The sequence below is a fragment of the Pelodiscus sinensis genome, chromosome 1 (assembly GCF_049634645.1).
Source record: "Pelodiscus sinensis isolate JC-2024 chromosome 1, ASM4963464v1, whole genome shotgun sequence".
In the NCBI taxonomy this organism is placed as follows: Eukaryota; Metazoa; Chordata; order Testudines; family Trionychidae; genus Pelodiscus; species Pelodiscus sinensis.
The window spans coordinates 291,692,794-291,717,481 of NC_134711.1; the positions used below are offsets into that span (position 1 = coordinate 291,692,794).

The following is a 24,688-nucleotide window of genomic DNA, read 5'->3' on the forward strand; positions in this document are numbered from 1 at the left end:
CTATATATAATAAGAGCTGTGCAAATCTAGCTTACTAGCAAGAGCTACAAGCTGTATAGGACAACATATGACTGGAAAGCTTCACAGAACAGATGGATTTGGGGGAAGAGAGCTAGGGGAGTGGGCCTATGACAACTGGAAGAGTACACTTTATTCATTTAGAATAGTTAGGAATGTACTAAAGAGTGGATAAAGAGGCAGAATTGACAAGTAAAGATGCAAGCAGGAGCTGACTTTGCTTTTCATTCTGGTATGAGACTTAAGAAAAAACATTAACTTTAGCTACTTGAATAAATGGCCTGATTGTCAAAAGTGCAGCATGCCCAGCAGCTCGCATTTGCTTCAGATGAGTGCCCACAGGTGCCTAAATACAGATTGGGAACCTAATTCCAGGCACCTGTTTTTAAAATATTAGCCCTGTTATGGCTGTATCTTCCATCAACTTATGAAAGTCTTGAAGCAGCAGACAGCCTCCTATTTTATCTGATTGTTGCTTCCTGACTGCCTTCTCCATTACATGTGTCAGCAATAAATGGATCAGTGTTATTATCTAAAACCTCATCAGGTTTCCCATGAATTTCACTAGCTAAGCTTGCTTTCTCTTCTTCTGGTTTGTCTTTGTTTGTTGATTGGATTGGCACCTCTCTGACTTCCTCTGACATAGAAGTTATCACTTTTTCTAGTGATTCCACCAGCTCATCCCTCAATTCATCTTCAGATTCTTCAAAATTCCTACAATGTTTTAAACCGAGAAAATGGATGTTAGTTAAATGTGTCACTTATTAGCTGTCCTACTCTCAAAGCCCATAAAATATCAATTTAAAAATATTTTGTGAGGTGTATAAAAACTGGGTATGAAATTTAAATATTTTCCTGCCCCCATTCTCTCTTACTCTTCAGCTCCTCTAAAACTCCAATGTAAATGATGTGGAGTCAGCCAATGTTATTTTCTATATTAATGGTGTAGAAAGCATTAGTATCAGCATTTTCAAGAACTAAGTTAAGTTGACCTAATTCTGCAATTTAACAAGACGTAAAACCCATTTTGGTGCTAATACTTTCTGGCTACGTCTACACTGGCCCCTTTTCCGGAAGGGGCATGTAAATTTCACGAGTCGTCGTAGGGAAATCCGCGGGGGATTTAAATATCCCCCGCGGCATTTAAATAAAAATGTCCGCCGCTTTTTTCCGGCTTTTAAAAAAGCCGGAAAAGAGCGTCTAGACTGGCCCCGATCCTCCGGAAAAAGTGCCCTTTTCCGGAGGCTCTTATTCCTACTTTGAAGTAGGACATTTGAAGCCGGAAAAAAGCGGCGGACATTTTTATTTAAATGCCGCGGGGGATATTTAAATCCCCCGCGGATTTCCCTACGACGACTCGTGAAATTTACATGCCCCTTCCGGAAAAGGGGCCAGTGTAGACGTAGCCTCTTTGTTTAATTATACCATGAAAAGTCAAAGGGAGAGAGGATTTTGTTTTAAATGACTTAGCCTCCTGGGTCAATTTTCATTAGAGAAGAAATCTGTCCATTTATAGCTTTTTCCTCTTCTGGAGTAACTTTATTTTATCAACATCAGTGACTTACGTGTCATCATCATCAGATCTTGGCTCAAGTCCATTTTCATCAGTATCAAGAGTGGAACTTGATTCAGCTTTATCCTCATTATTCTCCTTTGGCAACCAGAGTGTTAATGTCCCTTCTGGAGAAGGGGGACAAAAGGTACTTTTTATAAATATAAAAATAAAATAATTGATAAGCGTACATAAAATTATTTAATATCACTACAGAAATTCTTTGGATTTTAACAAGGTCCTTTCAATATAAATAGCAGGCTGCTCTTGCTATTCACAGAAATATTTATATAGGTATAGCTCCCTGATCATGTTTACTTTCTAACACAAAACCTAGGGTGCAGAGGACAACCTCGATCTGAAAGTATAAAGTTTTAAAGTTGCCCTGATGTTGCTTAAGAGCCTTATTTGCAAATATCCAACTGTGAATAATGTGACTGTTTGGGTACCAAAGTATTTAATGTGAGCAAAGTTGGCAGAATTGGGTCTTAAGTCTGATTTATTAGGCTTAATAGCAAAGATAAATCATCTAAAAGTTTGTGACTGTTACAGCACTCACTCTGGCTTGTTGAATATAGATAGTGAGGTCTTACTCTTAACAGATTTGAACCAGGCTAGCTATAGGGAAGGAACAATATTGTCAGGATGGTGTACTTTTTAAAATAGCCTGATGTGCTGAGAGAGTGCATACATGTTAATTAGCCAAGGAGTACTGATTGTGTAACTTCAAATGAAGTTTTCCTTATAATCCATTTAAAATGCTGATGTTTGACACATGCAAATGAACTGGTTTTAAAGGCCTGCATCTAATTGTATGTTCAGTTAATTTGCATTGGAGCATGCAAAACATACTTATTTCCAATTGCACTAATAAGGTTATGAACATTGGTTTACACTTACAATGTACATTAGAACTTTGTGCTGTTTCTTTTTTCTTTTTTAAAAACATCACACTTAATGGTATGCTGTAACCTGACTGATTAGAGCTCAATGCTGATATCTTATATATAGCACTGTATACCATGTTCAGTCAGGCAAAGTCAATTATTGTGCTCATTCCAGGATATGCTATCTTTTGTTAAAGATCTATAGCAATTTATGTTCATGTATCCAAAACCAGGATGCAGCGTGTAATGTGTGGAAGATTGTCTTGAAAAATGTTCATTACTAGAGGTAGGTTTGTTTTTTCCCCTACCGTGGTTAAGTTTGTATTCTAATCTAGTTCTTGTCCTTTGACAAAATGAAACTGATTAATTTGTCAAACTAAGACTGGATAGAAAAAGCATGCTGGCTCTGAAGTAAAATTCGGTGGCAGTCATAATACCGTCTGGATTCCTACCTCTAAAATACTAATCATCTACTAAATGACTGAACCCCTCTCTTCTGTCTTAATAGTTTGCCAAGTGGCTAAAATATTTTCACACAAGTCGACTGCCATCTACAAAAAGAACAGTATAATCAAAGAAAAACTCCCTCTGAAGATGCTGAACGTCTTGATAGCTTATTTCCATCTCCATTATCAAAATATTTAGTAAAATTAATGACATCCTTATAATTTACAATAATAAGTATCCTACCAGATTCCTCTTCAGTCCTGCCAAAGGAGCCATTAGACAGTTCTGCTTGTGCTAAGATATTCAGCAGTGTTCTCGGTGCTTCTTTTTTCCACTGTTTCCTGGTTTTTGGGATTTCTTCAAACATGACATTAACCTGGCCAGCTAGGAAACAGGAGGAACATCAGGTCACACTGCACATGATAAAATGTGACAGTGACTTAGCATTATTGCCATTTTCCCTTGTCAACTTCAGAATTTTCATTTTTTGTGGAGTTTTTCATTTATTTGGCTCTTTAAGTAGCCAACTGCTTTCCTTGTGGGATTTTCCTTTTCTAAGCAGACTGCTTTAGCTGCAATATTTGATGTGACTGGTATTGCAAGGAAGGCCTGCTTCTGGAGTATCTGCTACCAAAGTTTCTAATGATCAGTTAACACTTTTTGTTTCTACGACAAAAAAAATAGGATTAAATACTTTGCCCTTGTTATAAAATATTACTGCAAGAATTATTACATTTTCAATAAAGCAAAATAGCCTTCTGCAATTCTAACCTTATGTAAGCAGGCGCAACTCCATTGACTAATTCCTGATCTCTTTCTCACTAGTGCATTAATGGCTGAGAGAGCTGCAAAGAAGGGTGTCCCTAATAGGGATATAAAATCCAGTTTAGTTAGTTAACCAGTAAACATTAAGTTCAACTAGTTAACTGATTAAATGGGGGGTGGGAGGCGCGCTGGGCTGGAGGGACCTGGCAAGGCTGGAGCAGCTCTCTGCCTGCAGCAGGCCACTGGGTAACTGTTACCCAGTAAGTATCACTCATTACCTGATAAGCATCAACCTTAATCAGTTAACCGTTAACATCCCTAGTGCCCCACATGTATAATCAAAGATAGGAAACAAAAAGGGATGGTGCAGTCCCTAAATCTACGTACACTGGAGAGGAGCAAACATGTTTTAGCTCCAATCTCTGAGGCTCATGGAAGCCCTTCCATGCTAGTTCCAGGCAGCTGTGAGGCTGCTGGGACACTCTATCCTAACATTTACTGGCATAAAGTACCCTAATAACTGTACTGCACACTTAGAGATCCCTTGGAGGTTCTTCAGTAAGAAGCCTGCATGTGAAGGGGAAGTTAAGCCAGCACACAGTGTAGCCAGCTGGTCTTCCCCTGGGATATACCAGAAGCTACAGGATAGTTCTATGCTTCTCTTATACACCCCTGCACTCAATTTACCCTGTCACTAATCCTTGCCGCTGGAGGAGAGATGATAGGAGGTCTTGAAGCCTTGAAAAACTGCTGCTATCTTTGCCCTCGGGTGAGTGTTTTTGTGGAGAAGGATATAGCTAGTACTGCTACAAGTTGAATCTCATAATCTGGACTTCCCTCTTATCTGTGGTTGCTTTGAGGCTGGAGCACTTACAAGGAATAGCCAGGGGTCCCACACTCAACAACTCCTTCACTGTGTTGCAAATAGCTCATTTGTGGCATTTAAGCTCAGGGATGGAGAGAAGCAGGGATATGGGATGCTTGGGGAAAGGGAGTGGGACCCCCAAACCTCTACCCACACTCCATCAATTCTAGCCCCACAGCCAGTAGCAACAGAGGGGCCGACAATGACCTACACTAGTCCTGCAAATTCTCTAGTTTGGTAACAGTTAGGTACTGGTCAGGAAGGTCCAGCCTGTATTTATTGAGTACCATAATGATGTTTAGCCCTGTACAAACTTAGGAGTCTGCCAGAACAAACTTGAACTCAAAATCACACACAATCTGTACAGTTTACAGTTTCTCTGTCCATCTGTCTGTTCAAGGATTCCTCCTACATAAGAGCTAGGACCACGTATACAACTTCCTCTTATCATAATTTAAAGCAAGATCAGAGTTTGGTTGTACCAGGAAAATGGGATGTGCCTGGAATGGGATTGCTTCTCATAAAATCATACAAAAAAGAGAGAGAATCACGAGAAAGGTGAAAGGGGCTGGCTTGGGGAACCCCTCCCATCCAGGACTGCCCTAGCTCCAAGCCTCCCACCCCCCAGGTGCTCTTTAGGGAGGATGGAGGTACTGAAACTCCCCCTCCCCCTGATTTGTACAGGAACATTGCTGGTTGTTCTCCTTCGTCAGGGATGAGGGGAAAGTGGACAGTTTGCTGCATTCCTCACTTTGGAGTGCAAGGAACACATGAACCTGGAGCTGCCCCAGCTGGGGGACATGCACCCCTCCCCCAGCTGTGCCTGCTGGCGCTGCTGTTTCCATGGAGAGGCGCTTCTCACCTGGCCCCAACCTTCAGCAGTGAGAGAGGACTGGGGTATTCCTCTCTTCCCAGGGCAGTCTACATACTGAACCCCAGCCACACCCCAGTGCAATGATTTAAATGAAAAATGTACATTTTTGTTTTACTTAAAAAAAAAAAAGTTCCCTCTAAGCTGCACAGCTATTTTCTGAGCCCTGCTCACAGGTTGAAAGCTACTGTGCAGGCAGGGAACTCAGCTGACCAGCGGTAGGGGTAGGATGTCTGTAAGCAGCAGCTAAACAGAGCTGCACTTCTTGAACTGAAGAGCTTCCAGAGCACATAAGCAGGCAATATAAGCAGGAAATAAGTGGCAGGGGGGAGGGAGGGAGTAATTAATAGGCTTGGGTGGAAGTCAGAGGGCAGGGGAGTTTGGAGAGTCCTATCTGCCAGAGGGGGGGGAGAGAGAGAGAGAGAGAGAGAGAGAGAGAGAGAGAAAGAAAAACCCATCAGTCTCTTCAACCCTCCTGGGCTGGGAAGGGGGAGGTAAGGAGCTGACTGCTTGGGGGTGGTGGGTGTGAGCTGGCATCTGTGCAGTGAGGTGGAGGCAGGGGTATCCTGACTCACTTGCTGCAGTCCTCTCTGGTTGGCTGGGTGGGAGAGAGGTGGAGAAAGCAGGCTGCATGGGAGTTGTGTGTACCTGGAGGATTTGCATGATTGCATTTCAAACAAAGTTTACATAGCTATTAATGGCTTAAGATAAAAAAGAAAAAGTTTCTTTTAACAGATTTTTTTGAAGTGTTGCAGATATCTAAAACTCTGAACTTAACGATTTTTTAAAATCCTGTGTTACTAATCAACACATGAAAAATTGTATTGCATTAAGGCCAGATCTTTGCTATGTGGTCAAAATCTGGGTCTTGTGAGCCAGGAGTAGCAAGTACTTGGTGTGATGCTAGATTTGTAGGATAAAACCTTATTTGCAAGCTCTTTGAAACATGCATCTGTCAACAAACCCTAAAGCCAGAATCTGGGGCTTCTACTCTTCCTCAGGTGGAACAAGGCTAATTCCCTACTTTGTACAGCACCTTTGTAGTCACTAAGGGTACATCACAGCAACTAGACACAGGTGTCTTGTTTTAATGTAGTTTCTTCCACACATACAGACTGCTTAAAATAAAATGTGTGGGTGTGTTTTGTTTGTATTGGCAGTGCACATCCACACACACTCTCAATTTTGGTGTTGCACATAAGAAATTTCAACCTGCCCGTGCAATGCCAGGTAAATCTTCAAGTAGTTACTATACAGACAGACTAAATCTTCAGTCAATGCAAGAGTAGCAGTGTTTTAGTGTTTTCCACAACACTAAATAGCAAGCCCCTGGACAACTAGGGATTAAAGTTCTCAGGGCAGTTCCATGACAGTCTCTTCAGCTGGGAGAATGGTGGCTATAAAATTGGGCTGAGGCCAGGCTTTAGTTGGGCCTCAGCCCAACAGCCAATATTAGCTATGCAGGTTTTCACCCACAATGAATTAGGATTAAATTGCACCCATAACTGCCAGAGCATCCGCCTCTGAAAAGATGGAGCACAACAGCCACCTCCCTATAGAAGGGTGCAACAGGCACTCGGCCATCTCACATTATATTTCTATGTATCAGTGCAGAAACAGGAGCAGGACCATGACTCCATCCCTACTTCACTGACAAAAGGTGGAAAGTAGCATTCTCCCCATTTTACACACACATTAGAACAAATGGGAAATTATTATATCTTTTGACTGGATATGTGATCGTTCATAACAACAGGAATATTCTGCTGTGAAATTCACAAATCTAAATACTTGTTTAGATGTCTATAACCAGTTTGGCTGGATTAATTTGGTCTTTTTCCACACACAGTAAAAAGCAACAAATTCATACCACATTCACTTTCAGGCATTGTAGAGCAGACAGATGTGACATCTGCCTCAGCTAGAAAATCCAGGAGAGTCTGCGGGGCTCTAGCTTCCCATTGTTTTCTGTTTGCTACGGCATTATCTACAGTGCCAGCCTCTGCAGGACAGAAAAGAAGAAATAAATATTTCATGCTCCTTTAGACAGATGTTAGTATGATTCTAACCACGACATATATTGGAAACAAATCCTGTAAACAAGGATCCCCTATAATGAGAGTCACTGACTGAATTTGAGTGTAGCTACTAATTAATTTCCACTATCAATATATTCACTTGCCCTATGGTTCCCTAATGCCTTGTCAACACTACTGTGGGCTATTGACCTAGGTTATGCAACTTCAGCTATGCTAGTTACATAGCTGAAGTTGACGGACTTAGGTCTGCTCACTGCAGTATCTTCACAGTGGTAAGTCAACAGCTTACGTTCTCTCACCGACTCTGCTTACTCTTCTCATTTTGGTAGAGTACCAGAGTGGATTACGCTATACTAAATGTGATACATCAACCCCTGTGGATCAATCACTGCCCATCATTCAGTGAAAACATGCCCTAAGTAATACCTGCTTCCTGAAAGCATAGTTCTTTCAGAGTATTTTGTGTGTGATCTTCAGAGATCTTCATCCATTTCTCCTTAAGATTCTGACCATCCTCAAAAGCTAATGTATCATTAAGTTTCTCTGGTTCCTGAAACAAAACAGATTTTAGTAAAAAACAGAAAACACAAATATTGGGCAGGGACTTCATTCCCATTTTCATTGATTCCTCTGCCTCCACCCCCCCACTCCCCAAATGTTTTCAGGTGCACGGGCAGATCTTATTCCTACTTCAAAGATCCTCCGGAAAAGGGCGCTTTTTCCGGAGGATCGGGGCCAGTGTAGACGCTCTTTTCCAGCTTTTCTAAAAGCCGGAAAAAAGCGGCGGACATTTTTATTTAAATGCCGCGGGGGATATTTAAATCCCCCGCGGATTTCCCTATTACGATCACTGAAATTAACATGCCCCTTTCGGAAAAGGGGCCAGTGTAGACGTAGCCAAAGTGATTTACCATTGCATTATTCATGTTCTGTGCTTGTGATTCCCCACTCCCTGTCCATTGAAATCTAAAGAGCGCTAAACAGGAGTAATGCAGCAGTGACTTAGGCCCAACTTCTTTGAGCAAGTTAGTTCAATAAAAGAATGATGAAAGAGCTTCCTATCATATATATTTAGGACTGTCAGGCAATTAAAAAATTTAATTGTGATTAATCGCGTGATTAATAAAAATAAATCGAGATTAATCGTGTGCCCCTCCCCTTTGAAATGCCGCCACAGCATTTCAATAGAGCAGCACAACATGGAGCCCGGAATCGGCTACGCTACGTCTACACTACGAGCCTCTTGTGGAAGACCAAATGCAAATGGAATGCTCATTTGCATATGGCACGCTCTCATTTGCATTTCCTCTTCCTTTCCCTTTTGCGCAAGAGGTTTTTGCACAAAAAAGCATTGTGTAGATTCACCATCTGACCCCGAGTTCTGGGGAATTGCCTCAAGGAGCTAGGGACCAGCTGGGGAGTCCCCACCTGACCTCAGGCTCCACTGCCCCTTTGAAACATGTGGAGGTGGTGTTTCTAAGGGGCAGCCGCCACACAGCTGACCCCTGGCTCATCTGTGAGGTGGCTGCTCCTTGGAAACACCACCTCTGCACGTTTCAAAGGGGCAGTGGAGCCCAGAGTCAGCTGGGGAGTAATCAGATGATCTCGGGCTCCATGTTGTCCTCCCCCTTTGAATCATAGAATCATAGAATAATAGGACTGGAAGGGACCTCGAGAGGTCATCGAGTCCAGCCCCCCGCCCTCAAGGCAGGATCAAGCTCCGTCTACACCATCCCTGACAGATGTCTATCTAACCTGTTCTTAAATATCTCCAGAGAGGGAGATTCCACCACCTCCCTTGGCAATTTATTCCAATATTTGACCACCCTGACAGTTAGGAATTTTTTCCTAATGTCCAATCTAAACCTCCCCTGCTGCACTTTAAGCCCATTACTCCTTGTCCTGTCCTCAGAAACCAAGAGGAACAAATTTTCACCTTCCTCCTTGTGACACCCTTTTAGATATTTGAAAACCGCTATCATGTCCCCCCTTAATCTTCTTTTTTCCAAATTAAACAAGCCCAGTTCATGAAGCCTGGCTTCATAGGTCATGTTCTCTAAACCTTTAATCATTCTTGTCGCTCTTCTCTGTACCCTTTCCAATTTCTCCACATCTTTCTTGAAATGTGGCGCCCAGAACCACAGTACTCCAGCTGAGGCCTAACTAGTGCAGAGTAGAGCGGCAGAATGACTTCACGAGTTTTGCTTACAACACACCACAGCGGCACTTCAAAGGGGCAGCACAGCATTAACACCTGCAATTAACACATTAAAAATGAATGCATTAATCCTGGACTGCATTAATTACAGGCGTTAACGCATGTCAATTGACAGCCCTAATATTTATTTATAAGCCAGGCCAACATCCCACTAAAAAGGGTATAAAATCAGGTTTTCTGCAAACTCAGTACAGGCTTATAAATAATTTTTCTAAAAGTAGTAAGTAGCCATAACTAGGGAATAGCAGTATGTCTTGCCTGAGAAGCTCAATTCCCAGAAGGGAAGAAGAGCTATCTGAACCATGACATACACAGTAGCTTTAGAGGCTCCACATAAATTACATTAGGCAAAAGTTCTGACTGCAGCCCTATTTCTGCTAAAGCTTCTACACACTGCACTTGTACCACCAGTTCTGACAGGTCTCTATGGTCCTCTTGTGCTTATAATCTCTGCAGGTGATCATCTGGATCTTAAGAGCTTGAAAATGTAGCAAACTCCAACAGAATAACCAGAATCACAAAAACTTACCAGGTCTTAGGATTCTATAGTTATAACTCTACAAGACCAGAAAGGCTGTGGGCTCCCGTGACCCTCTTTGATTCTGTGCAATTGATAAGCATAACAGACAATTGAGACCACATGGGGAATCTCTTTCAGCACAGCTTACAAGTACAGAAAGAGTCTGTCAGGGACTCTGTGAAGTTTATATACTTGACAGGGATATTACAGAGCTTATATATAGTACAAAGTTCTTCAGAAATGCTGTGTGTTTTTTGAATTCTATAGAACAACTACTGATTCAAAACAATGGTAGCTAGCAGCTCCAAAAGTAGAGCCATTTACATGTTTTAGAAATACTCAAAGGCACCTTATTGAAGTCAATTATAAACCAAATTTGGACTTTGCAGACTAAATCACTTTTGAGATACAATATTCCCCCAAAAAACTTGAACAAAAGTAAAATTATTCTGAGCTTTCATACTTTTGTTTCTTATTTATGCCTTCAGCCAATCACCCTCAAACTTCCCCCTCCAAAAGTCTCCCTTACTGGCAGATGATCATACATGCACAATATCAAATGGAAAGGTTTCATTATAAGAAAAGGGGGAGGAGGATTATAATGGAACCCTAGTAACAGCTTGGAGCTGCTATCACATATTCAGACTATTAAAACAAATGTGTTTACAGTATAGAAACAACGTACCTCTTCTTGCTCGTATACATCTAAATTAATTTCAAATTTTATTCCTCCCTAAAAAAAGAAGTTCATATAATTTATTAAAGAAGTTCATTACAATCTATGCAGCTTAATAGGCACTACAAATTCAAAAATTACTTGTCTATGAAAATTATTTATCTATTGTTTATTACAAATTACAATTAAAAATTACAACTGAATAGATTAGAAAAACATTTCCTTGTTGGTTCACTTTGTATGTTTGACAGATATTTCTGTATAGTCAGTTTCAACATGATTAGTTTCCCATGTTTGTGTCTTTCACACAGCAACAGGGAAGGGGGGAAAAAGTTTTCAAAATTGAAAAATGTAGCCAAAAATGCTAGCAGATAGTTTCAGGGAAGGAACACTTAGTGAAATTGACATTGCTATTCCTCTTTTTTTTTTTTTTAAAGGGACAATCTTCTAGATAGCTAATGTATATTTTCATATGATTGTCAGAGATTTAAAGAAATGTCCTATTAAATAACCATTTAATTCCCCCCTTTTTCATACACAGGATTGGTCTCTACTGTGTTCTCAAGAATCCTGTCCCATCTAAATTTTGAATGCCGGGAGTGCCTGGTCTGCAATAACTTCTCTTAGAAGGCTTATTCCAATGCTTAATTGATAATGTTGGAAAAGCTTTCCTGACATCTCATATAAATTCATTTAACATTTTTATTTGCGTCTAGCATTCAGATTACAGTAGAAAGATACAGTAAAACCTCAGAGATATAAACACAAGAGTTATGAACTGACTAGTCAACTGGACACCATGTGAAACCAGAAATAACCAATTAGACAGCAGCAGAGACAAAAATATAAGCAAATACTGTCAGGAGGGGGACATGCTGTTTTTAACTTAATCCCTCCTCCCCCACCCCATTCCCCAGCCAGGAGGGAGGGAGGCAGACTGGCAGTCTCTCTCTCAGGGGGACAAGCTTGTAAACTTATGTGGGGCTGAGTAGGAAGCTCGGTTGATGCTGAATCCTGGCCTGCTGGATCTGAGGCCCAAACTGTACTTTGTTCAGTGTTATGAACATTTCTACATTGGAGATATTTAAGAGCAGGTTAGACAGACACCAGTCAGGGATGATCATTCTAGACAGTGCTTGGTCCTGCCGTGGGAGCAGGGGACTGGACTCTATGACCTCTCAAGGTCCCTTCCAGTTCTAGGATTCTAGAGTCATGGACAACCTCCATTTCTGAGGTGTCCGTAACTCTGAGGTTCTACTGTAAGAAGTAATGATTTACAAAGGAAATGTTAACGGATTAACAGTCTGACCTAACAGTGAGAGAACCTGAATTCAACTGGACTGTTTTAATACAGTACTAGTGTACCCTGATAAATAGATAACTAAAGTATTTGTTGGCGCTGGGATATTCGACACACAAGGTGGAATAAGGCAAGTATCTCTTATTGGATCAACTTCTGTTGGAGAGAGACAAGCTTGCCACACGAAGCTCTTCTTCGGGTGGTCTCTCTCACCAAGAGAAATTAGTCCAATAAAAAATATTACTTCACCCAGAGTCACTCTAGAGCAGGGGTGGAGAACCTCAGGCTCAGAGGCCAGATGCGGCTTGCCTGGATCTGGCCCCTGAGGCTCAGCATTGGGGAGCCCGCACTGGTGCTCCTGCCCCCCACCACAGGGCTGGAGCACACAAAATCTACTAAGCTGGGCTCTTCTAGGCTCTGGTGTGCGAGGGGAATGTGGGGAGGGTCTTTCTCCTTCTCAGTCAAAGGCCACGTCAGTGAGGGTTTTTTTTGTTTTTTCTCACTTGTGTGCGGCCCCCAACTGATTTTTCTGTGGATCAGTGGCCCCCGACCCCATAAAGGATCCCCACCTTTGCTCTAGAGTATCTAATGGGAGTCACTATCAAGTTAGGGGCAGGGCTGTGTTACCATGCTACTTTCCTTGATGACCTTTTGCTCCCACAGAAACTCTGATCCACTGATCCATAAAGTAGCATTGGTGTTGACTTGCACACAATCTGCTTTCTAGAGCTACCATGGCATAGTGGGACCATCTGAGACCAATTGAGGAAAGGAAAAGAAAGTAGAGAAATTATCTCAATTACCTTTGTTTTATGTTTCTTTTCCAGGACTCGTCTCTCTTGACAGTTCTGTAGTATGATACATTTCAAATTTTGTTCAATATCCTTGAATGAAAAAAAAATGCTCAAAGTTCAAAAAGAATAATTATACATCCACTCCTCAGAGCCAGAGTATGTATAAACTATGTATGAAGCATTTGGTTAATGGCAGGGATGTCATCATGTAGACGACTTCACGATAAGCCTGGGCTTATCAGTTATTTTTGTCGACTACACACATTTCCCCTCTGTATTAGCTATCTGTCAAATAAACAAAGAAAATTAGCATTATCCTAAGGGGCCAGGTGCATCACCATCTCCCTAATATTTAAACAATTTCCAGATTTTAATGAACACGTGAAACAAGAAAAATACGTGGAGAAAGCCCAGGAACACAGCTGAAGTCAAGCAGGTGCTAAGCCCACAGGTGCATTGTGCTAGCTATCAGATGTTAGAAGAAAGGGTTCTGTGCTGTTGTAATCCTGATTTCTTATAAACTGACTGTACCTTTGATTTAAATGGTCATTGAATCAGGTTCCAGATGAAAGTGGTTTCGCTATACTATGTTGCTTCTAGTATAAAGAAAGAAACTACAGTAGACTTCTGATAATCCAGCACCCTTGGGACCCAGGTGGTGCCAGATTATCAGAAATGCCGGACTATCAGGAGGTACTCTGGCAGGGGCGGGTCTCGTCGGACGGGAAGCGGGGGTGTGCCAAACCCTCCCTCCTGCTGCAGGGAGGCAAAGCCTGCGAGTGGCGGAAGGGGAGAGGCGGCGAGAGGCAGGCAGCTGCATTCAGGACGTTCTAATCAGTTACACTTACTCCGGCTGGATCCACAGCTGACAGGCTGTCAATCTACCTTTCCTCTCTACTGCCTAGAAGGGGAGTGGGGGGTGGGAATGGGTAGATCCGCAGGTGACAGGCTGCTGCTGAAACTCACAAGAGATCAGAAAAGAGATCTTTTGATCCTGGACTATCGGTCTACTGGTAAAAGCAGCAGGGACAGGGAGGGGAGATGCTCTCTTGTGAGTTTCAGCAGCAGCCTGTCACCTGCGGATCTACCTGTTCCCACCGCCCCCCCCTGCCTCCCCCCCCGCTCCCTCCTCCAGGCAGTAGAGAGGAAAGGTAGATTGACAGCCTGTCAGCTGTGGATCCAGCCGGAGTAAGTGTAACTGATTAGAACGTCCTGAATGCGGCTGCCTGCCTCTCCCCTTCCGCCGCTCACAGGCTTTGCCTCCCTGCAGCAGGAGGGAGGGTTTGGCACACCCCCGCCCACTCCCCCGCTGACCCCTACCTTCCCCTGCCCCCCCTCCTCCAGGCAGTAGAGAGGAAAGGTAGATTGACAGCCTGTCGGCTGTGGATCCAGCCGCAGTTAATCAATTACACTAACAACTTGAAGCAGCTGCCGGAGCACTTCCGGGTTGCAGTTGGTGCCGGACCATCAGGCGTACCGGACCACTGGATGCCGGACTACTGGAGTTTTACTGTACTTGGGGCCAGGTCATGCCTTTGAATTGCATAGGGCCCTGGCATCTCCCATTCCAAATGTGCGTGTCTGTTTTCCACAAGCTCCTGTCACAACTCCCTGATAATCATCCTATAAAAAAGAAATAATCAAACTCTTATAACAAGGTAGATTCTTCACAGAACAAATCCACTAAAACTGGATATTCAGTATGATTAGAATTTCAATACGCATTGCACATTGAAATACCCTTTAACAAGCTAGGTTTTCATTCGTCTTTCTTCTGAACGGTATTTCACTCTGGATAAAATCCTTTCTCCAGCCCAAGTAACTGGGCTAGCTGGCTGCTGCAGAACTCTCTGGTGACTGAAGGATAAGGAATGCTGTCCTCCTATCCCAAAAGGCTGTAAAGCAAGAAGGGAGCCACTCTTCAGCTGCTAGTCCCCGCTAAGAACTGCTCCGCCCTTGGTGGGGAAGAAGTGGAGGATCTATGCAACAGAGGATTTTTTGGCCCTGCCTCCAGCTTGTTCCCCAGTTTTTTCCTGGCCAAGAAAACCCAATAGTATTGGGCTTTAACTCTCTCCCTGTGCAGTCTCTATAAGTCTTGTCCCTCCACGGCAAAATTGAACCAGTATAGAGCCCTCCAAATCCATGAAAATCTGCTGTTGTGAGCAAATTCCACTGCATACCACTTTTAAAGCATGAAAAAAGGAATAGATTTCTTTAATTAAAGCAAAAGTACATCCCAGTAAAAGCTGGGGAGAAACAACATTGACCTGAACAAACAAGGACCGAAAGAGAGAAACTTCTCAAGCTAGACAAAGTGAACATAGGCATATAAAATCTCACATGCAGTAAAAAGTGACTATCCGTTCTAAGTTATTTTTCATGTGTTCCTTAGTTCCTTGACTTCTACCACTTCTCAGAAATAGATAAATACCTTACTTTATGTTAGTTATTTTGTGGTAATGTGTTCAAACTATTTGTACAATGTTGGTACCTGGACTGGTTCTTCTATTCTTCGAGGAGTATCTTTTGGATCAGGCTGGCCTCCAGATTTTCCTTCTTTTATAAGATAGGTTTTGTCTCTTATTTTTGGATTCTCCTAAAGAGTGTATTTACAAAATGTTGGTTTCAGTTACCGGATACATTAGATATTGATTTTAAATGATCCCTTCTGGATCTGTGTATATGAGAGTTGTTACCTGCAGTGCTTCTGCTTTGCATCTTAGTTCTTTTACATCACTGTAGTACTGTTGTCTAATTTTCTGTAGTTGTTGCAGGTATTCCTGTTAAACAGCACCAAGTTTAGAATATTTGTGCATGTAGTTTCCCTTAAAAACAACACTGGTTAAGTGAAAATAATACATGGACATCCAGACTGAATGTACAATGAAATATAATAATGTTGATCCTACTTTAATATTATTGTAATGTAAATTTTGTGTGTAACAGATACATACAATTTAACAAATGACTTTATAATAAATCAAATACAATAGCATGTAATATTTGTGTTTTTATATGAAAAGTAAGGATTACTGTTTTATCAATCATACAAAAGCATCACAGGATCAAGTACAGTTTATATAAAAAATACAAGTAACTTCTCTGGATAACAATATATCACAAACAGCATCTATAAATGTGGTAGTGAAGGATGACGCTGGGGAAAAAAGATAAGAGAATACTACATCTTTTAGTTTGTACACATGGGAACTCATTCTCTTCCCACTGCTTTTATAATAATACAATTCTATTGACTTCAGTGGAAGTGAAATCAGAATCTGGACTGTGCTCTTTCTTATGGTGACTCAAATCAGTTTCTTGTCCCAGGACTAAACCAGCTGGTGGTAGTGCAATACAACCTGCACATGAACCCAGATAATATTTTGCTTGTGGACAGGGGAAAGAATATTACTTTTCACATGGAAAGTACAATTGCCAATCAGTATAATAAAATGGCCATGGCCAACTAAGATGGATGTATTTTTTACCTCTTCTTTCATCTCATCATTCCTTCTAGCCAGATCCCACTGACAGTCTTTGAACTGTTCTTCCTTCACATCCTGCTGCTGGATCTGGTTGTGATGTGGGTCAGCAGAGGATGGTCGCAGTCCCTAGTGATATGTAAAAAATCATTTCCAGAGCAAAGGAGTTTCCATTTAGAGATTTCATCTTCTGAGTTCCCCCTCCACACACCAATCAGAAGGGCCATAGGTATAGTACATATTTCAGGGAGAAATAGTCATAACAGTACTTCACATTAGAAGTTGGGAGAGGGGGGGTTGTAGAAAAAAGTAAAAGAACACTGCAGAATAATGTCCGAGTCAGAACTACAACAATGGCTGCCCGTCGCAGGGAGCCATAGCCTGTAATACCTCTAAGGCTGGTATAGGGGGCTCTGTCTGTGAGGTGGAGTGTTTTCCATATAAGGGCATGTAAATTAATAATCTTCCCCTGCTCGCTCCACCCATTGCAGTAAAAGATCAGCCAATGGGCTGGCTTGTGCTCAGGCCTGCTACTCCACCCACTGCAGCAAAAACCAACCTATGGGGTGATAAGTTCACAGGCAATAAAACAGGCAGGCAGCCCCTCTCTCACTGGGGATTCGCATTGAGTGAACGCCTGGCCTGATCACCCAGACGCCTTGCACCCCCCGCTCTCGAGTCTTACTGAGCGTACTCCGAGTTGGTCGACCCGAGTGGAGACAGTTTATGAGCATGCGACCGGTACTTGTGTTCCTGCTGTCTCCAGAACTGGTATAACCCCCCCCCCCCCCCCCCCCCGGCCATCATCCCTATCCTAATTGATTTTTTAGTTGTCCTTATTGCTTGTCAAGTGACAGTGGCTAAAAAGTTACTAAGTTAGTTTATAAATAGTTGTGGTTTAGGTTTTTTACTGTTTCCTTGTATAAAGTTGTGTAAATACTCAGCCCTATGGATAATACCAGTGTTAATTCAACTGTTCCTAACCCCTGGGCAGTTATTGGGAATTATTGTGATTTAGAAAAGCCTCAGGGAATTGTTTTGTGTTGTCTGGCAATCTGTTTAATTTTTGTTCTGATGATTGTCTGGCGTCATCAAAATAAAATCAGTTTGTGCTTTTTAAAGCCCCCAATTGTGGTCTCATCCTTTCCGGCATCCCTTCGAACCTCGTGTATTACGGGGACTGACAAATAAAATCAACAAAAACTTTACAGCAGGATTCCCTATTTATCAGTGCTGTACTTTGCTGTGAAAAAGGCACAGGTTCATCATCTAGGCTTTCACTCATTTCCATTGTATTGATTGTATTCTATGTAGTCCCCTTAGGCTATGTCTAGACTGCAGGCTTCTTTCGAAAGAGCCTCTTTCGAAAGAGAGCGTCTAGACTGCACGGAGAAATTTCGAAAAAGCGGCTTGCTTTTTCGAAAGAAAGCATCCAGTGAGTCTGGATGCTCTCTTTTGAAGAAGCCCTATGTACATTGAAGAACGCCTTCTTTCGAAAGAGGAACTTTCGAAAGAAGGCGTTCTTCCTCGTGAAATGAGGTTTACCGCCATCGAAAGAAAAGCCGCGTTCTTTCGAGTTAATTTCGAAAGAACGCGTCTTGAGTCTGGACGCAGGGGAAGTTTTTTCGAAAAAAGGTTACTTTTTTCGAAAAAACCCCTGAGTCTGGACACAGCCTTACTCTAGGAGCCTCTGACTTTCACTGGGATGATCCTTTGTGGGGGTCTCTAGCCCTAGAGACTACAACTCCCAACCCTTGGGAAAAAGGAGGAAAAACTCTTGCTCTCTTCCAGGCAGCGAGAGAGAGGATTGATGGGCTCCATTTTAGGGAAAGGAGCCAGACTGCTGGTGTGGAGCCTTTTTCCAGGCCAGGAGCTGCTGCTGGAAGCTAGAGCCTGCCGCTGATAGCCTGCTGGGGCTTGGATCTAACAGGCTGCTTCAGGTAGGGTTGCCAGATGGTTTCATCGAAAATACTGGACACACTTGACATTACATCACAATCTACATTACATCTTATTTAGAAAATACCAGGCATTTATATTTTCTCTATTTGTTTCCCAAACAGAAAGCTCAAATACTGGACTGTCCAGTTCAAAACCCGGACACCTGGCAACCCTAGCTTCAGGGGCTGTTGGTGACTGCCCCTGTGGCTGAGAAGGGCCTACATAATCCTGCACAGAACGTAACTGTGGCTCTTTGGGAAAGTGCTGCCTGGGACGGCGCACACAACTGACTCTGGGTCCAAAGAGCCAGAGTGATCTGCCCAGTGAACCAGAGCTGCTGGCATTTGGTGGGGCCTGCTCCACTGGCAGAGGGATTTTGCTGCTAGCTGCTCACCTTGAACTAACACAGAACCTGCACAGTGCTGTCTCCACTCCAGCTACAGACCTTCAAGCACGCCAATGCAAGCAAGTGAATCTAGAGGAGTGCACAGTCTGGGGTTGGGTAAATGGTGGCAGTGTAAATGTCAGTTAGAGAAGTTTCCTTTACTTTTGTGTACTTTGTTAATTGATTTTATTCACTTTTAATCTGTTAAACCCTGTTTCTTTAAGTTAAGTAAAGGTGTGTTAATTTAATCAATTAGATGTATATTATTTATAATTGTTGTTTTGGAGTTAGATCCAGATTATTACTGGAATAAGTTGATTCCTGGAGGTTCCCAAGGCACACCATTAAATGTGTACAGGGCCAGAAGCTTGGAGGCACCACAATTGTATATTCTTTTAAAAGCAAGGGACTGCAGCAAGGGCGTGGACAGGGAATCCCAAATTATACAACACCATCACTGGGGTACTCAAGATCTCCTTTTATGTTAAAAGCATCAGGCACACAAGCGTGTGTGGCCTGCTCCCGAGTAACCCAGGGAGGAAAGAGGTGGTTACATCTATAATTCAGTATTTACTTACCAACTGCTTTTCTACTTTCATCTTGTACTGCTGGGCATCAAGCCGTCTTTGAAGATACTCTGCAGGCCTGACAGAACACAGTGACGTTCAACAATGGTGTTTTTGTCTACAACTTTCAGCAAAATTATACTAGTATGGAAGCTCCTTACATATACACACAGCCATACCCCACACCTTTATTTGTTTACCAGAAGTTACTTCCTGAACTCTAGTTATACTATGTTAAATGTAAACGAATATACTAATGGAACAATAATAATGAAGTAACCACATATTCACTTGACCTCTGTCTCTTGCCCTCTCCATTCCATCAATTATATCAGGCTTCTGAAGCCTGAGAAACAGTATATTAATATGTTATTGAAATAATAGTTTTGTAAAACACTCACACAGGAGCAAAGAGTTAAAGTTGGATGTTCAGTCCTAACATTTCCTGATTTCTGTGTGCTTATCTAGAACACCCACACTTTGCATTAGCAGGGTTTTTTCATAGAATATTTTTAGTTGCAAAACAATCAGCATTTGCTTATAAGTTCCTTGGTCATCAGTTATTTGACATCATGCTTTCTGAATGCCACTGTCATTCAATGAATCAACCTCAGTTTAGTTTGCCTTAACATCCTGAATTCAGCTGAATCTGGGTATCCTACATTCAGTCATCCCCAACCTTGCCTTCTTTGATCAAAACCTTATAGCCCAATCTACTTTAACTGAAGCTTCCCAAACAAGGCAACATTTAAATCTGGCATGCCTGATCATCCCTAACCTGGCCTACCTTATGCAAATCTTCTTAAACTCATCCATTTGTGACAAATGGACAGGCACTCTCAGAAAAAGGAGAACGGTTTCCATTGTGGAGTCTGAGGCTACGTCTAGACTACATCCCTTTTTCGGTAAATTAGGCATGTTGACATTGAAGCCGGGATTTGAATTTCCTGCGCTTTACTTGTATAATGGCGGCTGCTGCTTTTTTCGGGGGGGTGGGGGGGGAAGGGGGGAAGATCCAAGTAGTACAGGATCTTTCGAAACAAGGCATTTCTGTCGAAAATGCCCCATCTAAACTGCCGCTTTTCTTCGAAAAAGCCCCATTTTGAAAAAAAGCGGTGGCCGCCATTATGCAAGTGAAGCGCGGGAAATTCAAATCCCGCTTCATTTGCAATATCGACGTGCCTAATTTACATCCCTTTATCGAAAAAGGGATGTAGTCTAGACACAGCCTGAATGAGAGAGGCTGTGAATTTTATAAACCTGTAGCAGAAAGGAACTTTACAGAAGAGGCTATAGCATAAGCTCTGTGGGAGCAAATATCTCTTTGACCTATCCTAACCACAATCTCTAGGCTGGAAAACAACAGTGGTCCTGCTGTCTTTAGAGCTTTCTGACCACTTGAGGTTGGGTGGTGGGAGAGAGGAGAAAGACAGCCTTTGGCTCTTACAGAGCACCTGCACAGATTAGTGTAGTGTTATTTCTTTGAACCCAGAGCTGCACTGAGATCTAGGAGAAGTTTCTACAATGAACAGTTTCAAATGTCATGAAAATATATTCAAAAATGAATCTCTAGGTTGAATAGGTAGATAGAAATGGACATTTCATTTTTTCTTGTTGAATTATATGTAATATAAGAACCACATCAAAAGCATGAGCAAGAAAGGAATCACACTGAATGAGTGACTCTGATTCTGTATCTCAACACTGCTATATGATCAAAAAGGTTGAGGAGTCAAAGTACTGGTGATTCTTCAGTATTTAAATTGATGGAAAAGATTACCACTCTGGTGGGGGAGGCGCAACTTGTCCTTTCTGTTTATAATACTCATTGACTCTTTGATTGATGTGAGAAAGGTCATCTTGTAAATAAAGTCTCTTCTGCAAGTTATCAAGTTTATCATAATAATGACCATAATGTCCATATACTCTGGCAGCTTCTCGTCTTCCTTCCATCTTAAGTCTGGAGCGCCAATGCTGAAAATATATGTAAAGGATGAAATTTCAAAAGGTAATGAATGATCATTCTTAAGTCAAGACATGATAAGCTGGAAGCTAGTTTTTATCCTCTGCACTAATCACATTTTAAAGCAAGTTCCATTCCCACTCCCTATTTGGTAATACATACTAACTATCCAGATTATATCTAGAGGTATATCTACACAGCAGCATTGTTTCAAAATAATGTCACGCTGGAGCACTTCTTACTCCGACTCCTGTAACCTTCATTTTATGCAGTGTAAGAGAAGTCGAAGGAAGAGTGTTCTTCCTTCAACTTCCTGCTGTGTAGACAACACCAAAAGCTGAATTAAACTATTTCAACTTCAGCTATGCAATTGACGAGCTGAAGTTACGTATCTTAATTCGACTTTTGCCCTGCAGTGTAGAGGTGTCCTAGGACAACTTCCCCTAGCCTTTCTACACTTCAGCTAAGGGCTATCTGGATTCCAGAGACACATTTTTCTTACTACAACCTGTCTCTCCATTACTTTAACTCCCCTCATTCTGAAGCTCTCCTCATTGTAAGTCAATCAATATGGGTTTTTTTGTGCCCTGTAAGCTAAATAAATTAGGGCCACTGTAATACATTTTATAATATTCTGACGTCCTAAATGAATTCCACATTTAACTGTGAAATCTACATGTAAGGCAGCTCTATCTATACCTTTAACTACAGTTGAGGAATTACCCAGGAGCAAATTGGAACAAACGGTTCAGTTTCTCAGATATATACAATTTTAATAGAAAAAATGTGGGGAAAAAAAAGCAATCCAGATGAACAGATAGGAGAGGGATATGGACAAAGAACTTGATCTGGATGAGCAGGTCTCTATATGAGGAAAGGGAATAGACCATCTTCACTATGTACAGCTCAAAGACTTTTGTCTTCAATAAATTGCTATATAAATGGCTTTTTACTCCAGTTAAGATCCAGGGTACATCTACATAGCAACTTTATTTTGAAATAACTAGCATTATTTCAAAATACCTTAGTCCGCATCTACACAGCAGGCAGTAATTTTGAAATAATATCAAAATACTGTCAAGCTAGAGGACTTCTTACTCTGACTCCTGTAACCCTCATTGTATGAGGAGTAAGGGAAGTCGGAGGAAAAGTGCTGTGTAGATGCTCCCAATTTCAATTTCAAAATAAGCTACGCAATTGACATAGCTCAATTTGCGCAGTTTATTTTGAGTTAAGCCCTGCAGTGTAGAAGCACCTCCATTGTACTTTTGCTAATAGGGAGGCTGCAAGAAGGAGGAAACATATTTGCACATGTGGTACTTATGTCCAGGAATTAGATGGTTTGGGGAAGAAGTTATTAAAAAGATTAATCTCGTGACAAAATTCCGGCTTCCTAGAGATCTCTTGATGGGCTTACCTAATGCTCCAGTAAAGGAGATAATTTCTTGGGGTTAAAATATATCTTTTATTATTAACAGTTAGACTTTGTATTGAACTTTATTGGAAAAATGTGACAATTCCATGGAATTGTGAAATAGTAAAAATGGATTATCCTTGTAGCGGAAAAAGTTTCACAACAAACACGTATGCAAGAGAAATGCCAAAAAAAAAAAGCCTAAATACTGTATTTTAAACTTTGTCAGTTTTTCTAGCATACTCAGAAGAGAATAGCTCCTCAACCAGCAGGCCAAATATTTAGCCAGGTTTTTTAAATAGTTACCTGATCTTGGATAAGTAACATAATGTATGATATACTTACATAGTATGTTAACATTGTATTGTAATTTTGCCTAAATAAGAAAAACAGCATGCTTCAAATTCTGCTGTCAGTTATGTCAGCCTAAATGTGGAACAACTTCACTATGTCCATTGAATTGCTCTGGATGTATACCAGTATAACTGAAAGCAGAATTAAGCCTTATCTCCTTCAATTAGGAACAGACTCAGTTTGATTGCCTCTGTTGCCAAATACAGGCAGTCCCCGGGTTACGTACGAGATAGGGACTGTAGGTTTGTTCTTAAGTTGAATTTGTATGTAAGTTGGAACTGGTACATATTGTAGGGGAAACTCTAGCCAAACATTTCTCCAGAGCTCAGTTTTATTCTCCCACATCTCACTTCCCTCAGTCCTTTATTCTCAAGCTGAGGTGGCTGCTGAGAAAAGCCGCTCCGTGTCTCCCTGGTCTGCTGCAGGGGGCGCTAGCTTTGCGTCTTCCTGGTCTGCTGGGGGGAAGCAGCTAGTGCGGGGTTGCCTCACCCCGTTTGTAAGTAGGGATCTGATGTAAGTCGGATCCATGTAACCCGGGGACTGCCTGTACTTTCAAATACAACTCCTGCCAATAACCCAAAACAATCTTTTTAAAAGCAGATTTCTTCTATCTTGACCTGACTACCTTTCAGAAAGGAGAAAAGCTCTGTATGTTTTGAAGGCACAGTACCTGGACAATAGGTTGGTGGACTCTTGAAGGAGGTTTCCATTCTTTGCTATGTAATAATTCCTGTTTCTTGACTGGTTCCAACATCCTTGATCTTGGAGAACAATGGTCTTGGACTCTCACTTTTTGAACTTTAGGAACTTATTTAATAAATAAAAAATAAAATGATTTTTTAAACTGTAATAGTAATTATTCCCATTGTTCTTATCACATTCTAATTATAAACTGCAAAATGAGCATATGTCTAACATGCATTGGATAGTCTAATAAATATTTCACATTAATACTATTAATAATACTTTACACCTCACCTCTTGCTTTTCACCCAAGGAGTACAAAGCTTTCAGAAAGCATTAATTAAGATTCAGAGCACTCCTGTAAGGTAGGTATCCTTTCGCTCATTTTTCAGATAGGTAAACTAAAGCACAGAGAGATTTGTTCAAGGTTACAAAGGGATTCAGTGCTAGACTCAAGACTATAACCTAGGAGTGATGAGGCCAAAGGCCAAATTTGAATCAAGTTATGCCCCTACCCTGATTAGGCACTTTGGTAAATCCCACTGCGTGCCACATCTGTTCTTCCATAAGTAACATTGTGAAGTATTTGTGATATAATGAAGAACACAAAATTAGAGCAAAATTGAGTGATCATCATATACAGCAGGTATTTAGCAGTTCTAATACAGATGTCAGCCAGCCATAATCTATGCTTTTTAGATTGGCTATATATACCAGACTTATAAAAGGGTGTCAATTACAAATTCAACATTGCTGTCTTTCACATTTTGATCTAATTTATTTTATTTTGAAAAATGCTGTCTGCTGACAAAATAATACAGTGTACTGTCATGTTACATAGACTGAAATGTCTATGAATGTCAGCTCTGATTTAAACTGCATTTGTGCCACAAGTACACGAGATGATTATTCATTTTTACAATACACAGAAGTGTGATCAGTGCTTT

General features: G+C 41.5%; 1 protein-coding gene and 1 long non-coding RNA gene across 2 annotated transcripts in view; one reads left to right on the forward strand and one right to left on the reverse strand.

The window, feature by feature from the left end:
• Nucleotides 1–356: 356 nt before the first annotated feature.
• NEK5 (NIMA related kinase 5) overlaps nucleotides 357–24,688 on the reverse strand; it is a 43,193-nt gene continuing 18,861 nt past the window's right edge. Inside the window, exons 11-23 of the mRNA XM_075919100.1 lie at nucleotides 23,728–23,864; nucleotides 21,107–21,300; nucleotides 19,339–19,405; nucleotides 16,441–16,563; nucleotides 15,649–15,732; nucleotides 15,444–15,548; nucleotides 12,962–13,042; nucleotides 10,868–10,915; nucleotides 7,871–7,994; nucleotides 7,276–7,407; nucleotides 3,148–3,288; nucleotides 1,584–1,698; nucleotides 357–732 (exon numbers count right to left, since the gene is read on the reverse strand). Of these exons, the coding sequence (XP_075775215.1) occupies nucleotides 480–732; nucleotides 1,584–1,698; nucleotides 3,148–3,288; nucleotides 7,276–7,407; nucleotides 7,871–7,994; nucleotides 10,868–10,915; nucleotides 12,962–13,042; nucleotides 15,444–15,548; nucleotides 15,649–15,732; nucleotides 16,441–16,563; nucleotides 19,339–19,405; nucleotides 21,107–21,300; nucleotides 23,728–23,864 (1,604 nt within the window). The 3' untranslated portion in view covers nucleotides 357–479. The remainder of the gene's footprint in view (nucleotides 733–1,583; nucleotides 1,699–3,147; nucleotides 3,289–7,275; nucleotides 7,408–7,870; nucleotides 7,995–10,867; nucleotides 10,916–12,961; nucleotides 13,043–15,443; nucleotides 15,549–15,648; nucleotides 15,733–16,440; nucleotides 16,564–19,338; nucleotides 19,406–21,106; nucleotides 21,301–23,727; nucleotides 23,865–24,688) is intronic.
• Nucleotides 16,948–19,327, forward strand: LOC142826510 (uncharacterized). Its single transcript, XR_012900688.1, has 3 exons — nucleotides 16,948–17,205; nucleotides 18,226–18,374; nucleotides 18,498–19,327. It is a non-coding gene; the product is annotated as an uncharacterized LOC142826510 (long non-coding RNA).